Here is an 11,613-nt window from a genome sequence, read left to right as displayed (position 1 = left end):
TGGCTTCCTTAATAAAAACTACCATTTTTTTCCCAGAGCAAAAAAAAAAAAAAAAAAAAGTTTTTTTTTGTTTGTTTGTTTTTAACAAACCTAAGCTACAGGAAAATGCAAGTTAGTAAGCTCTGCTTTTGCATAATATAAAGACAGTCACGGTGATTTCTTAATTTCAACACCAAAGTAGAACGCATCTACATCTCTTAGTTTCCTAATTTAACTTAATTATGAATCAGTATTTAGGATCAAAAGGTAACTGCCCCAATTCTATCTCAAGGTTTGCCGTGTGTCTTCCGTTAGCGCGACTGTGTTTGTGCCATTTACCTTCCCCTCTATAAGGCTGTGGATGAAGGTGCTTCTGCTCTTGTTTTCGGTGCCTGGAGTTTTCAATATTTACCGTACGCTGCTTTTTATCAGGTCGACTGAAAGTAGTAAACACATTTTTTTTATCTATGTTAGAGTTCAGTTTTCTAAAAGTAAAAATAACATTCTCCATTAATCTATTATCTGAACACTGCAAAAAGATAAAATGCATAGTATAATTCTATTATAATACCTGGAAAGAGGGGAAATCACTACTTTTCAACACTAAAGAAAAAAAAAGGACATAAATACACCTGCATTGGCTGAAAGGGGAAACCAAACAGGTGATGAGGAACAGGAACGTGACAATAAAGTAATGAGATGTTTCTGTTATTGTTCCAGCAAAACAAAATCCACTCTTCTCTCCACCCCTCAACTGAAAATACGAACACTCATCTTGGAAGCCAAGCAGTCTCCACCTCCCCCTTCTGCAGTGAAGTGCATCAAGCCTCCCCCTGCTTCACACAAAGGCCATGGCAACTACCCACAGCACTCAGCTCTGAGGACTAACTTGATGTCTCTGGGGTTTTGTGCTGTCACTCTGCAGTCTTTGGTTGTTTAGCCTTGTGTTTAACAGGCACAGATGTCGTGTCCCCTGCACTAGACCTTCCAATGGAGACTGACTTCAGAGTGAGTAGGGACGGCTGTGTAACTACCCACCCATCCTCTCCAAATAAACGTAAACAGGGACTCAAACCAATTCACTTCTGGCTCCTCCTGCTTAGAACTTTCTTCTGGTATCCTCTGAGTAATATGGATATCCAGCAGCCAGGTCTCTCCACACATACACACAGCATGATGCCTGCTTCTCTCACACAAGGACGGACTGTTCCCTACAGGAGGTGATCCTTACCACCTTTGCTGTCCTCCCTCAGCTTCTCACCGGCTTCGCATGCAGACCCCCACAGCTGGCTTTGCACCTTGCCAGTCAACTCTCCTGGCTGCTACAAGTCATCTAAAGGGCTAGGCACCATCCCCGCAGTGACAAACCCTTCAGAAAATCTTCATCTCACAAGACAGACACTTGAGGACAAAATGGAGCCCTTCCTGATTCACCCCCTCTGCTCACCTGTTTCTGTAAAGTTATGTCTTCATTTCTCCACACCTTTGCAAACGCCCTTCCACTCCAGGGAGATGCCCTCCCCCGTCCACGCACTAACCCTCTCTTCTCTTCCAAAAGGTAGTTTCAAAGCAAGTTCCTTTGCAGAGTCACTTCAACCATGAAGCTTTTCCAACCATCTCCAGGCTGCCTGGGGCCGCTACGCCCTCATGGCACTCGGTGCACACCTAACTCCTCAACAGCAGGGGCCTTCCTATTTCCTCAAACAGCCTCCCAACACTAGACACCTGCTCAGGAACTACAGACACAGAACCCAGTCTCATTACTCTATAGGCACACTGCATTTATTCATAAGGATGGAACTGTGACACCTGGAGTTACAGAACGCGCAGCAGGAGGACAGCGGCGCAGCTCTGAAGAACAGCATGTGGCCTTTCGGCTCCTGACTGTCCTTCAACCTTCTCAGTAGTTACCCTGCAGTTGAGCGCTACCCCTGAACATCCATAAAACCAATGACAATGCTTACAGTGGGGGACAGCCACATGACCTGGACTTCACATTAAAGTCTGTTTCTAGCTTCCTAAGTCAAAGATTAAAGGAAAATAATTTCACTTAATTATATAACCTATACTGAAAGATGCCAAACTGGCTCAAATAAGTTTATATACCCTTTAACTGATTATGGTAGAAATTCAATCATTTCTTCAAGTCTAAGTGATTATTTAACACATGGTTCTTTTTTTTAACATGGTTTTTTTTTTAAGTTTGCAATAGTTACAATTTTAAAACTCTTTCAATTTCTACTGAATTTCAGTGGCAATTAAAGCTTGTCTCTTACAAATAGTAACCTTCCAAGCTAAAAACAAAAACCAAAAAACCACTATGCAATGTACCACTGTTTGAAGCTATTTATGGTAACATGGTTTTATGTAAACCGACCTGGGTCCGAATGGAAGGGCGAAAAGGTGCCCAAAGTGTCTGTACACATAGCCGTCCAACTTCTCCAAACTGTCGTCTTGGACTTGATACTCCTTTATGCCCTTAAGGTAACCTTTCACGGCGTCGATGAAGTCTGCGAAGAGTTTCTGGTCGTGTGTAAAGACACCATGGGGGAAAAACGGGTTGATGAACTGATCCAGCTCTTTCCAGTGGTGAAAGGTGTCCAGCTCAGTCAGTAAGTACCACTGGATCAGCTGCCTGAAGTCATTTATCCTGACACAACGTGCTGTGCTGACGGGGCCAGCGGACTCTTGCCCAGCACGTTCTGAACAACCCCTACTGGTAGAATGGGTGTCTCTGCAGTCAAACTTGGCCCTGTACGGATATGAATTTGCATTTTTTCTCATTTCTTCGGAGTGGCTGGGCTTCTCTCTTCCTCTGTCCCTCTGTGTGGCAGGGCCTCTGCAGTTCTGGTTTTGGTTCGGTGCCTTGGGCTGTGAGTATGAGGAATGACCGTAAGCTGCTCTTGGCTTTTCGGCTGCCCCGGGTCTCTTACTGCCCTTTTCATCAAAGATATTCTTGGTGGTGTCTTTGAACTGCCGGAAAGTGGATTTGACTGAATCTGAGAACTTCTTCAGATTTTCCTTCACAGCTTCTTTCGCCTGCTTGATTTTTTCTTTATGGTGTCTCACAAACTCCTTGGTAGAATTCTTCATAGCATCAAATGTTTCCTTAACTGTGCCCAGAAATGTCTCCTTGGACTTGCTCTTTGCCCTGTGGTCTCCCTTGCTCCCTCTCCTCCTCCCGTCCGTTTCCTGCTTTCCATGTTGGCCCTTTGCCTCAACATACAGTCGTTCCCACAAGTCAGAACGCTGCTGCTCAAAGCTCAGCTTGTGCTCCAGCTCAGCAAGCCTCTGCTGCAGCAGCACCATCTCCTTCCCCTCAGCCTGCACACCGCCAGAGTCTGCGCGGCCCTGGGCCCTGTGCTCAAGTTCTGCCCGCAGAGCCATCGCTGTGAGCCGCTCCCTCTCCAGGTCTCTCTTCAGCGTCTTTGCTTCCTCCAAGAGAGTCTCCCTTTCAGTCACGAAGCTATTTGTCTTCTGTTTTTCCACGTCTAAGTCCTGCTTAAGAACCTGGTTCTCCCTAACTAACTGAGCACTTGTGCTTTTATCCTCCAACAATCTTATCTGCGCCCTTAGTTGCCGTAGCTCTTCTTGTAATACAGACAGGGCTTTCTCTTCCTTCTCCAGAGACATTCGTAAGTGCTGGTTTTCTGCAGCAAGATTATTCTTCTGCGCTTCAAAGGTAACTTTCTCCGCTTCAGTAACAGTCCAACACCTCTCAAGGTTTTCTTCCAATAACTAAACGGGTTGGGTTTTTTTTGAAAGAGAAGAGAAATGTCAAGTACTTTCAAAGTTCAATATGTATCTTTATCCTATAACAACCACAACCTTTACTGCCCATGTGTGTGCAATAGGTATATGAGCATGTGCACACACGCACACAAGTCCTCTGGGTATGGTTAGATGATGTTAAAAACTGGAAAGTAAATGCTCAGTGCCACCTGTCATATATTCAAGAAGCTTCTCATTCTTTAAAAAAAAAAAAAAGGAAAATACAAGTGTTACAAGGAAGAAAATGGATAGCAGGCAGCTATGTCAAATCAAGAACACTGACTAGGAAGGAGAACAAGCTAGGCAGAACTCTATCAGCCTGAAGACCAAGTACTAACTAGTAGAACCAAGGCCCAGAGTCAGCGCTTGGTGCTGCGTGCAGACACCATCAGATCACGCCCATGTCTAAGCTGGAAAGTAAGGGGAGCCCTTCATCCTGGTGTTACAGGACCTGTCCTGAAAATGTGCCCTCAGAATTTAGAACTAATATTTTTGTCTAGTCATTTATTTTCAGCCAGGGCCTCCCTACATTTGTCCAGACTGACTTATTACTCACTATCTAGGCCACGCTGGCCTCAAACTCAGATCCACCTGCCTCTGCCTCCCAAGTGCTTAAAGGTGTGCCCCACTACATCCAGGAACTAAGATTTTAAAGTTGGTTGCAAAAATAAAAAATAAAAAGTTAGCTGCCTGCTGGGCATAGGGACACACGCCTTTAATCCCAGCACTTGGGAGGCAGAGGCAGGCAGCTCGATTTAAGTTCAAGGCCAGCCTGGGCTACAAAGTGAGTCTAGGACAGGCAAGGCTACACAGAGAAACCCTGTCTCGAAAAACCAAAACCCAAAAAACTAAACAACAACAAAAAGTTAGCTGCATTTGCCTTCTCTAAGTAAACATCCAGTCAGCTGTTTGTATCTCATGGTCCCAGTCTCAGTACCAATGTGGATTTAAAAATGTTCAGAAGGCAGCTCAGCATGGTGGGACACGCCTGTAATCCAGCACTAGGGAGACAGAAAATGCTGGGGTGTCCGTGCATGAGTCCAGAGTCTCAGGAAACACCTCTGCACACAGAGGACAGTCTGAATCCCTGCAGCAGAGTTAACTACTTCCCCAAATCCAAGTAAACTTGAATTCAGAAAAAAAGAAAGAAAACAAAAACCAGTAATAGGGGGCTGGAGAGATGGCTCAGTGGTTAAGAGCGCCACCTGCTCTTCCAGAGGTCCTGAGTTCAATTCCCAGCAACCATATGATGGCTCATAACCATCTAATGTAATCTGATACCCTCTTCTGCAGATAAAGCACTCATATGCAATAAATAAATCTTTTCTAAAAAAAAAAAAACCAAAAAACCAGTAATAATAGAAAAAAAAGAGTAATAGATTTTTACACGTGAAAAACAACTAACAAATAGTTGTTTCTTTAACTCATTACTCTTTTTTGTTTGTTTTTCGAGACAGGGTCTCTCTGTACTAGTCTTGGCTGTCAGACTGGCCTTGAACTAACAGAGATCCACCTGCCTCTGCATCCCAAGTGCTGGGATTAAAGGCGTGTGCCACCACGCCTGGCACTAACTCATTACTCTTGAAAAAGAAAAAGACTTAAAGCTGTAGTTACCAAGGTGGCTCGGCTGACAGAGCCCTTCCTTGCTGCCAGGCCTGATGCTCTGAGTTGGAGTGCAGAGAACAGATTTCTGAAAGTTGGTTTCTGATCTCTACATTTGTATCATGCAAAGTCCTTGTGCACCAGCGTGCGCACGCACACACACACACAGATCCATTTTTTAAAGTCTTTGAAGTTAGATACTTGGAATTCAATTGGATCTGCTAGCACTGCAAAGTTACTCAGCCTATCTGAACCTCTTTCCATTTACAGAATGAAAAAGGTTCACTGCCTCACTCCCAAGAGCCCCAAGAGGAGTAGGTTAGCTGGTGCGTGCCAGCTTAACAGGCATAAAAGCACCAAACAGCTTACCAACATTATTTTGCAGTTTTATTGCTTACTTGTGTGTACAGGTATGCATGTGGAGTCAGAGGACAGCTTGTGGCTGTGGACGTGTGTTCTTTCCTGTCCCTATGTGAGGCCTGGGGGCTGAGCTCAGGCGTGCAGGCCTGGCAGCAAGCTTCACCCACAGCTTCACTTACTCATTTACTCGTCTGTACTGTAACTGCACCTAAGTATTCAACTGCTGGCTTCTACTTTCTTCTTTTCCTTCTTGCCTTGCTAAGGCAGGGTGTTGCTAAGTAGCGCAGGCTAGCCTTGAACTTGGCCTGACTCATATTGCTTAGGTCAAGTGCTAGGATAGGATTATAGTGTTTGTGTGCCCCCAACGCCTAGCTCAAACAGTTATTTCCACATTTCTGTTAGTTATTTTTCAATGAATACGCACCTTGAAATCTAGAAAAGACACTTGTTCCTGCTGGCATTGCGAGAGATGACCCTTCCCAGCACTCCGCTCCTCTCCGTGGATCGTGCTGACTAACTGCTGACGCTTCTGAATCTGAATTGTGCCTGAAAGGAAACCCAGCACAGGAAAAATGTAACCACCACGACTCAAGATGCACAGGACACTGGCTACCGGCCCACACTAGCTACTAAACTTGGGTAAGGAGAGCCTCATGGTGTCAGTCATCAAATGATGTGGATGCTAAGAACCAGGCCAAGCAGGTTAATAATGCATGCTAACTCACTCAGCATACACACAGGAACATGTAAGCAGCGTGCTATCCCTCTGAAAAAAAGCACATGCCGCTCTAACAACCAAAAAAACAAAAAAAACTTCTCATCTTGTTCTGCCAAGGGTGCTCAGCTTGAGATCTCTGAGGTAAAGTGCTAACCTCTTTAAACAGAGAAACAGGTCATCAGTGCAATTCTTTTCCTACAGGTTAAGAGTCAAAGAGCTAGAAACCTTGGAAAATGGAAATTGCCAGGAATTTGTAAGGGTGACCCTAAGACTACTGGCAATGGGGGTCATGGAGCCTGAACCTGTCATTTCCTGTAACCAGGCAAGACTTCCAATGAAGGGATGGGGACACCAACCCAGCCACAAAACCTTGGACCCACAGTTTATCCTTCCTACAAAATATGCAGGGGTAAAAGATAAAACAGAATTTGAAGGGCCGGCTAATGACTGGCCCAGCTTGAAACCCATGCCACAAGAGGGAGCCCACCCCTGACATCATTAATAACATTCTGCTATGCTTGCAGGCAGGAGCGGAGTGCTAACTGTCGTCAGAGATGCTTCACTCTGCAACTGATGGAAATTAATGCAGAGACCCACAGGCAAACATTAACTGGAGCTTGAGGAATCTTATGGAAGAGGGACAAGGACTGAAGGAGCCAGAGAGGTCAAGGCGGATCTTTGAGTTTGAGGCCAGCCTGGTCTACAAAGTGAGTAGAGGACAGCCAAGGCTACACAGAGAAACCTGGTCTCGAAAAACCAAAAAGAACTCTGCAATAGGGTAGGGGCTGTAGCTCAATGAAGGAGCCTCTAGCTAGCACCTGCAGAGCCCTCAGGTCAGCACCAGTACCAGGGCAGCGCCTTCATTCGATCTTAATTCAAAAGGTTCTTTTGCATGTTCCTCCTACACGTGTAATATGTGTTAAAAAAAAATAAATAAAATAAAAACACTTCTAAACACACCAAAAAGTACATCTGGTAACTAGTGGGCATACCGCCCCATGTACATGTTTAAACATAGGATGTAACCATTAATCCATTTTTACTTCCTACAGATCCACTTTCGAACATCACTTAACATAGGCGTGGGGATTCAGCTCGCCAGCAGAGGCCTGGCTACTTCATTCTCCAGCAGGACTCCTGTAGGAAAGCCTCTACCTCAAATGTGAAGCAGCTCACAGACTTCCCAAATTCTGACAGACCACCAACCCAAAAACCCAGGCTGGGAACCCGAGTGCCCTCACCGCACTAAGCTCCTTCACTCTAACCCCTGGCCTTCAGCACCAGTATGTGGCTTACAAAACCCACAGCAGGTCCAGCTGACCTCTAGCTTCTGGCATTTTTACCTTTTTCCCTTCTTTACTGTTTTCAGTTGCTCAATAAATCAAACTTTCTCACACAGCTGCCATCCTACACTGTCCACTTTAAAATCTAGGCCATCTTTGTCACTGTTCCAAGGGGTTACACAGTCACAGTTGCTGGAATGGTCTACTTTCCCAGCCTGTCAGAAACTGCCTAGAAGCTCACTCGGGGATGACTCAGTGAGTTTCTGCAGCCAAGGACTTTAACGCTTTTGTGCTGTGTAACTGCCAGCTAGTGAGTTACATCCTCAGAAAAGCTGGTCAGCCTGTCAGCACCTTCCATCTTCTGAGTGTGCAGACTTCAAACACGTATTTTGGTGCTAGTTTTCTTGTAGATTTTTTTCTTCTCTGCCATTTTTTAACTGTTTCTAAAACTTTGAACAACTAGAGTGCACTGTATCACTAGCCTCTGCATTCTCCTCTGGTACAAACAGGAAACTGCAGTCATACAGAGCCCAGGCTAGCTGTGTCCCGAGTAGACCGTTTATACCGTGTCGCTGCTTATGGGCACAGACACTGGAGGACAGCTCTTGGTGTGGAGCTCACTGCCCAGCGCAGGACACTCCTGCCCGTACTGAATGCTGAAAGCCACTAGGCTCTGCCTGTGGACTCATTTCACAGACTGCATCGTCCAGAGTTCTCAGCTGTGATAAGGGTAAGATGAAAATGTACAGGAAAAAAGATAATGTGTTAATTTTGTTAAAGCTAGCAAGCAAAGAAACAACTTTCTGGTTTTAAAAGGACTGTTCTAATCTGTACTTTCTAAAAGAAAAAAAATATTCCAAAATCATGCAAACTGTGAGATTTTAGTGCAGTCTGTATTAACATAAAGTTAATATCCAACTCTTGGCTTTAAGAAAAAAGATTTTAGACCTTTTCCCTTGTTTCCTTCATGTTTACCTGTAGGGAGGCAAAAACACACACAGAAACATTGATACATTTGCTTCATTGTTGGGAAGAAGTATTCAAACAGAAAGTTGAAATGTAGGTTCTGTAGTCCAAGAAAGGAATAAATCTAAAAGTAGTTTATACAGATAAGAAAGCTGAGATTGACCAGGCATGGCGGCATAGACTTTTAGTACGGCACTTGGGTGGTAGAGGCATATGGAGCTCACTCTGTAAGTCTGAGGCCAGCCTGGTCTATATAGCGAGCTCTAGGCCAGCCAGAGCTACATAGTGAGTTCCGGCATGCCAAGGCTATGTAAGGAGAGCTTGTTTCAGACAACAACAACAGAGGACTTCTGAACTTGACAAGATTTAACATTTATTCTTTTTTTTTTTTTTTTTTTTTTTTTTTTCATTTTGTTTTCTGTTGTTGTTTGTTTGAGACAGGGTTAATCTGTGTAGCCTTGACTGTCCTGGACTTGCTTTGTAGACCAGGCTAGCCTCGAACTCACAGCGATCCACCTGCCTTTGCCTCCCGAGTGCTGGGATTAAGATTTATTTCTAAAGTATACCATACCACTCTGGCCAGGCTTGGTGGCAGGGCTATAATCTGAGCACTCGGGAAACTGAGTCAGAGCTCAGCCTGGCTTACATAGTAAAACCCTGATTCAAAACCAAAATTAAAAAAGTAAACTCAGCTGTGATGCAAAAGCCAAAAGAACAATGTAGGAACATTCAGTTCACAAACAACAAATACAGACCTTGTGCTGGCAGGATGTCAGGGAAAGGTGGTTGCTGTGTAAGCCTAGAGATCCAAGTTCGATTCCCAGAATCCACATAAAGAGAACTCCAGAGATGTCTTCTGACCTCCACACTTATGCACCCACTCTCACACACATATACATGAACAGACACACAGTCTTTGTTTTGTTGTTGTTTTTTCGAGACAGGGTTTCTCTTTGTAGCCCTGGTTCTCTGGACTCCCTTTGTAGACCAGGCTGGCCTTAAACTCACAGTGATCGCTTTCTTAAAAAAAAAGTACAGAACTTAAAGACTCAACAGCGAGATTCTCTTCTTTTCTTCTTCTTTCTTCTCTTCCTCCTCTTCTTCCTTTCTCAATACAGGGCTTCTCTGTGGAGCCTTAGCTGTCCTGGAACTCAGAGATCCGCCTGCCTCTACCTCCTACATGCTGGGATTAAAGGCGTGCACCAGTATCGCCTGGCCTAACAGTTACCACCATACAAAACTTTTCTCATGTAAGGAGACTTTTAAAGGCTTTGGATATTGTATTTAGCATAAATAAACACTATATAACAAATACAAAAGTATAAAGCAAAACTTCAAGATGAAAACATTCCTGGTGAAGCAGAAAGGGAGCAGTGGATGTCACAAAATGACTCCTGCATCCGACCTCAGGCACATCTAGGCTTTCCTGTGGAGGGCTATGATATAACAGCTTCCCTGGGCAGGGTGCTACACCTGCCCAACATCTGACTGCTTACAATGACCGCACTACCAAAACTGTAATTCATGGCTGAGTTTCAGAAAAAGACATTCACTATACATAAGCTACCTAAAGTCATTTACCTAATGAAACAGTTCAGTATAGACCAGCTGTATAAAGAGTTATAACTATAGTAACAAAAGAAGGCCCCTCGAAGTTAAAATAACAAGCACTAATTACTGGAACCTTTAAAATGCAATGTTTTTTGAGAAAGTATCACACACTATAACCAGGCTGTCCTGTTTCTCCAGGGCTGGGATTATAGATGTGAATCCTATACTGTCTACCACAATGTGACTATTTTGCTAGAATTTAAATACTATACAACAATTATCACACTCTGTCCCAAGGTAAGAAGTCCAGATTCATTTTTATTTTTATTTATTTATCTTTTCTTTTTTGGTTTTTTGAGACAGGGTTTCTCTACGTAGCCTTGGCTGTTCTAGACTCGCTTTGTAGACCAGGCTGGCCTTGAACTCACAGTGATCCACCTGCCTCTGGCTCCCTAGTGCTGGGATTAAAAGCATGCACCACCAGGCTCAGCCTAGATTCATTTTTAACTGTGAACCTAGGGTCTTAAGTTGAAAGTCTTATGTCTCGGTTCCTACACTCAGCTTCAGATTTTTATTTTACTTTAGACAGGGTCTCAGCAAGTAGCTGTCTAGCTTGGAATGGAATTCATAAACCAGTCTATTCTCAATCTCAAAACCCTCTGCCTGCCTCTGGGATTAAAGGGATGGAGCACCATGCCCCAGCATCTTCAGATTTTTATGTCTGTTCTGCCTGCATGTATGTCTGTGTACTATATGCATGCAGTGCCATAAGAGGTCAAAAGAGGGCAATAGATCCTTTGCAGCTGGAATTATGATGGTTATGAAACAGGTAACATACTAGTTGGGTGCAGGAGATTGAACCTGGGTCTTCTGGAAGAATAGGCAGTAGCCAGTGCTCTTAACCACTGCGTCATCTGTCAAGACCCAACTTCAGATTTTTAGTTCCAATCTTCTTAAAAAAAAAAAAAAAAGCCACGGGCTAGAGAGCTGTTTCAACGGTTAAGAGCACTACCTGCTCTTACAGAGTAAATCCTGAGTTTAATTCCAAGCAACCACATGGTGGCTCACAACCATCTATAATGGAATCTGATGCCCTCTTCTGGCATGCAAGTAGGGCACTCACATAAGCAAAATTAATTAATTAAAAATAATGAGTCATCAAAAAAAGCTACAGCTATGTATGTTAATGGTCCTTATTTATGTTTGAAAGTTTGATGTAGGAAGATTACATACAGGTTGGAGACCAGCCTGATCTCTTCAATTAAAAAAAAAATAAAATAAAGTAAGTTGTTTTGTTTTGGGACAAGGCCTGGCTATGTTGCCCAAGCTAATCTCAAACTCCTGAGCTTCAGCAATCCTCTCCTGCCTCTTAAGTAAGTGGCT

At 43.9% G+C, this 11,613-nt stretch overlaps 1 protein-coding gene across 3 annotated transcripts in view; it reads right to left on the bottom strand.

Annotated features, from left to right (window-relative positions):
- Positions 1–74: 74 nt before the first annotated feature.
- Positions 75–11,613, bottom strand: part of Ccpg1 (cell cycle progression 1) — a 36,345-nt gene continuing 24,806 nt past the window's right edge. For 2 of the 3 annotated variants that reach the window (XM_051140640.1, XM_051140641.1), the window contains 3 exons: positions 6,137–6,258; positions 2,357–3,717; positions 75–416 (listed from right to left, as the gene is read on the bottom strand). In XM_051140640.1, coding sequence (XP_050996597.1) covers positions 227–416; positions 2,357–3,717; positions 6,137–6,258 — 1,673 coding nt within the window. In that variant the 3' untranslated portion in view covers positions 75–226. Of the gene's footprint in view, positions 417–2,174; positions 3,718–6,136; positions 6,259–11,613 lie in introns of those variants that run through there. The other variant, XM_051140642.1, reaches the window with a different exon arrangement.

This window comes from Acomys russatus, chromosome 32, assembly GCF_903995435.1.
Source record: "Acomys russatus chromosome 32, mAcoRus1.1, whole genome shotgun sequence".
In the NCBI taxonomy this organism is placed as follows: Eukaryota; Metazoa; Chordata; class Mammalia; order Rodentia; family Muridae; genus Acomys; species Acomys russatus.
The sequence above is the reverse complement of the archived record's forward strand: the minus strand, read 5'-3'. Positions and strand labels throughout refer to the sequence as shown.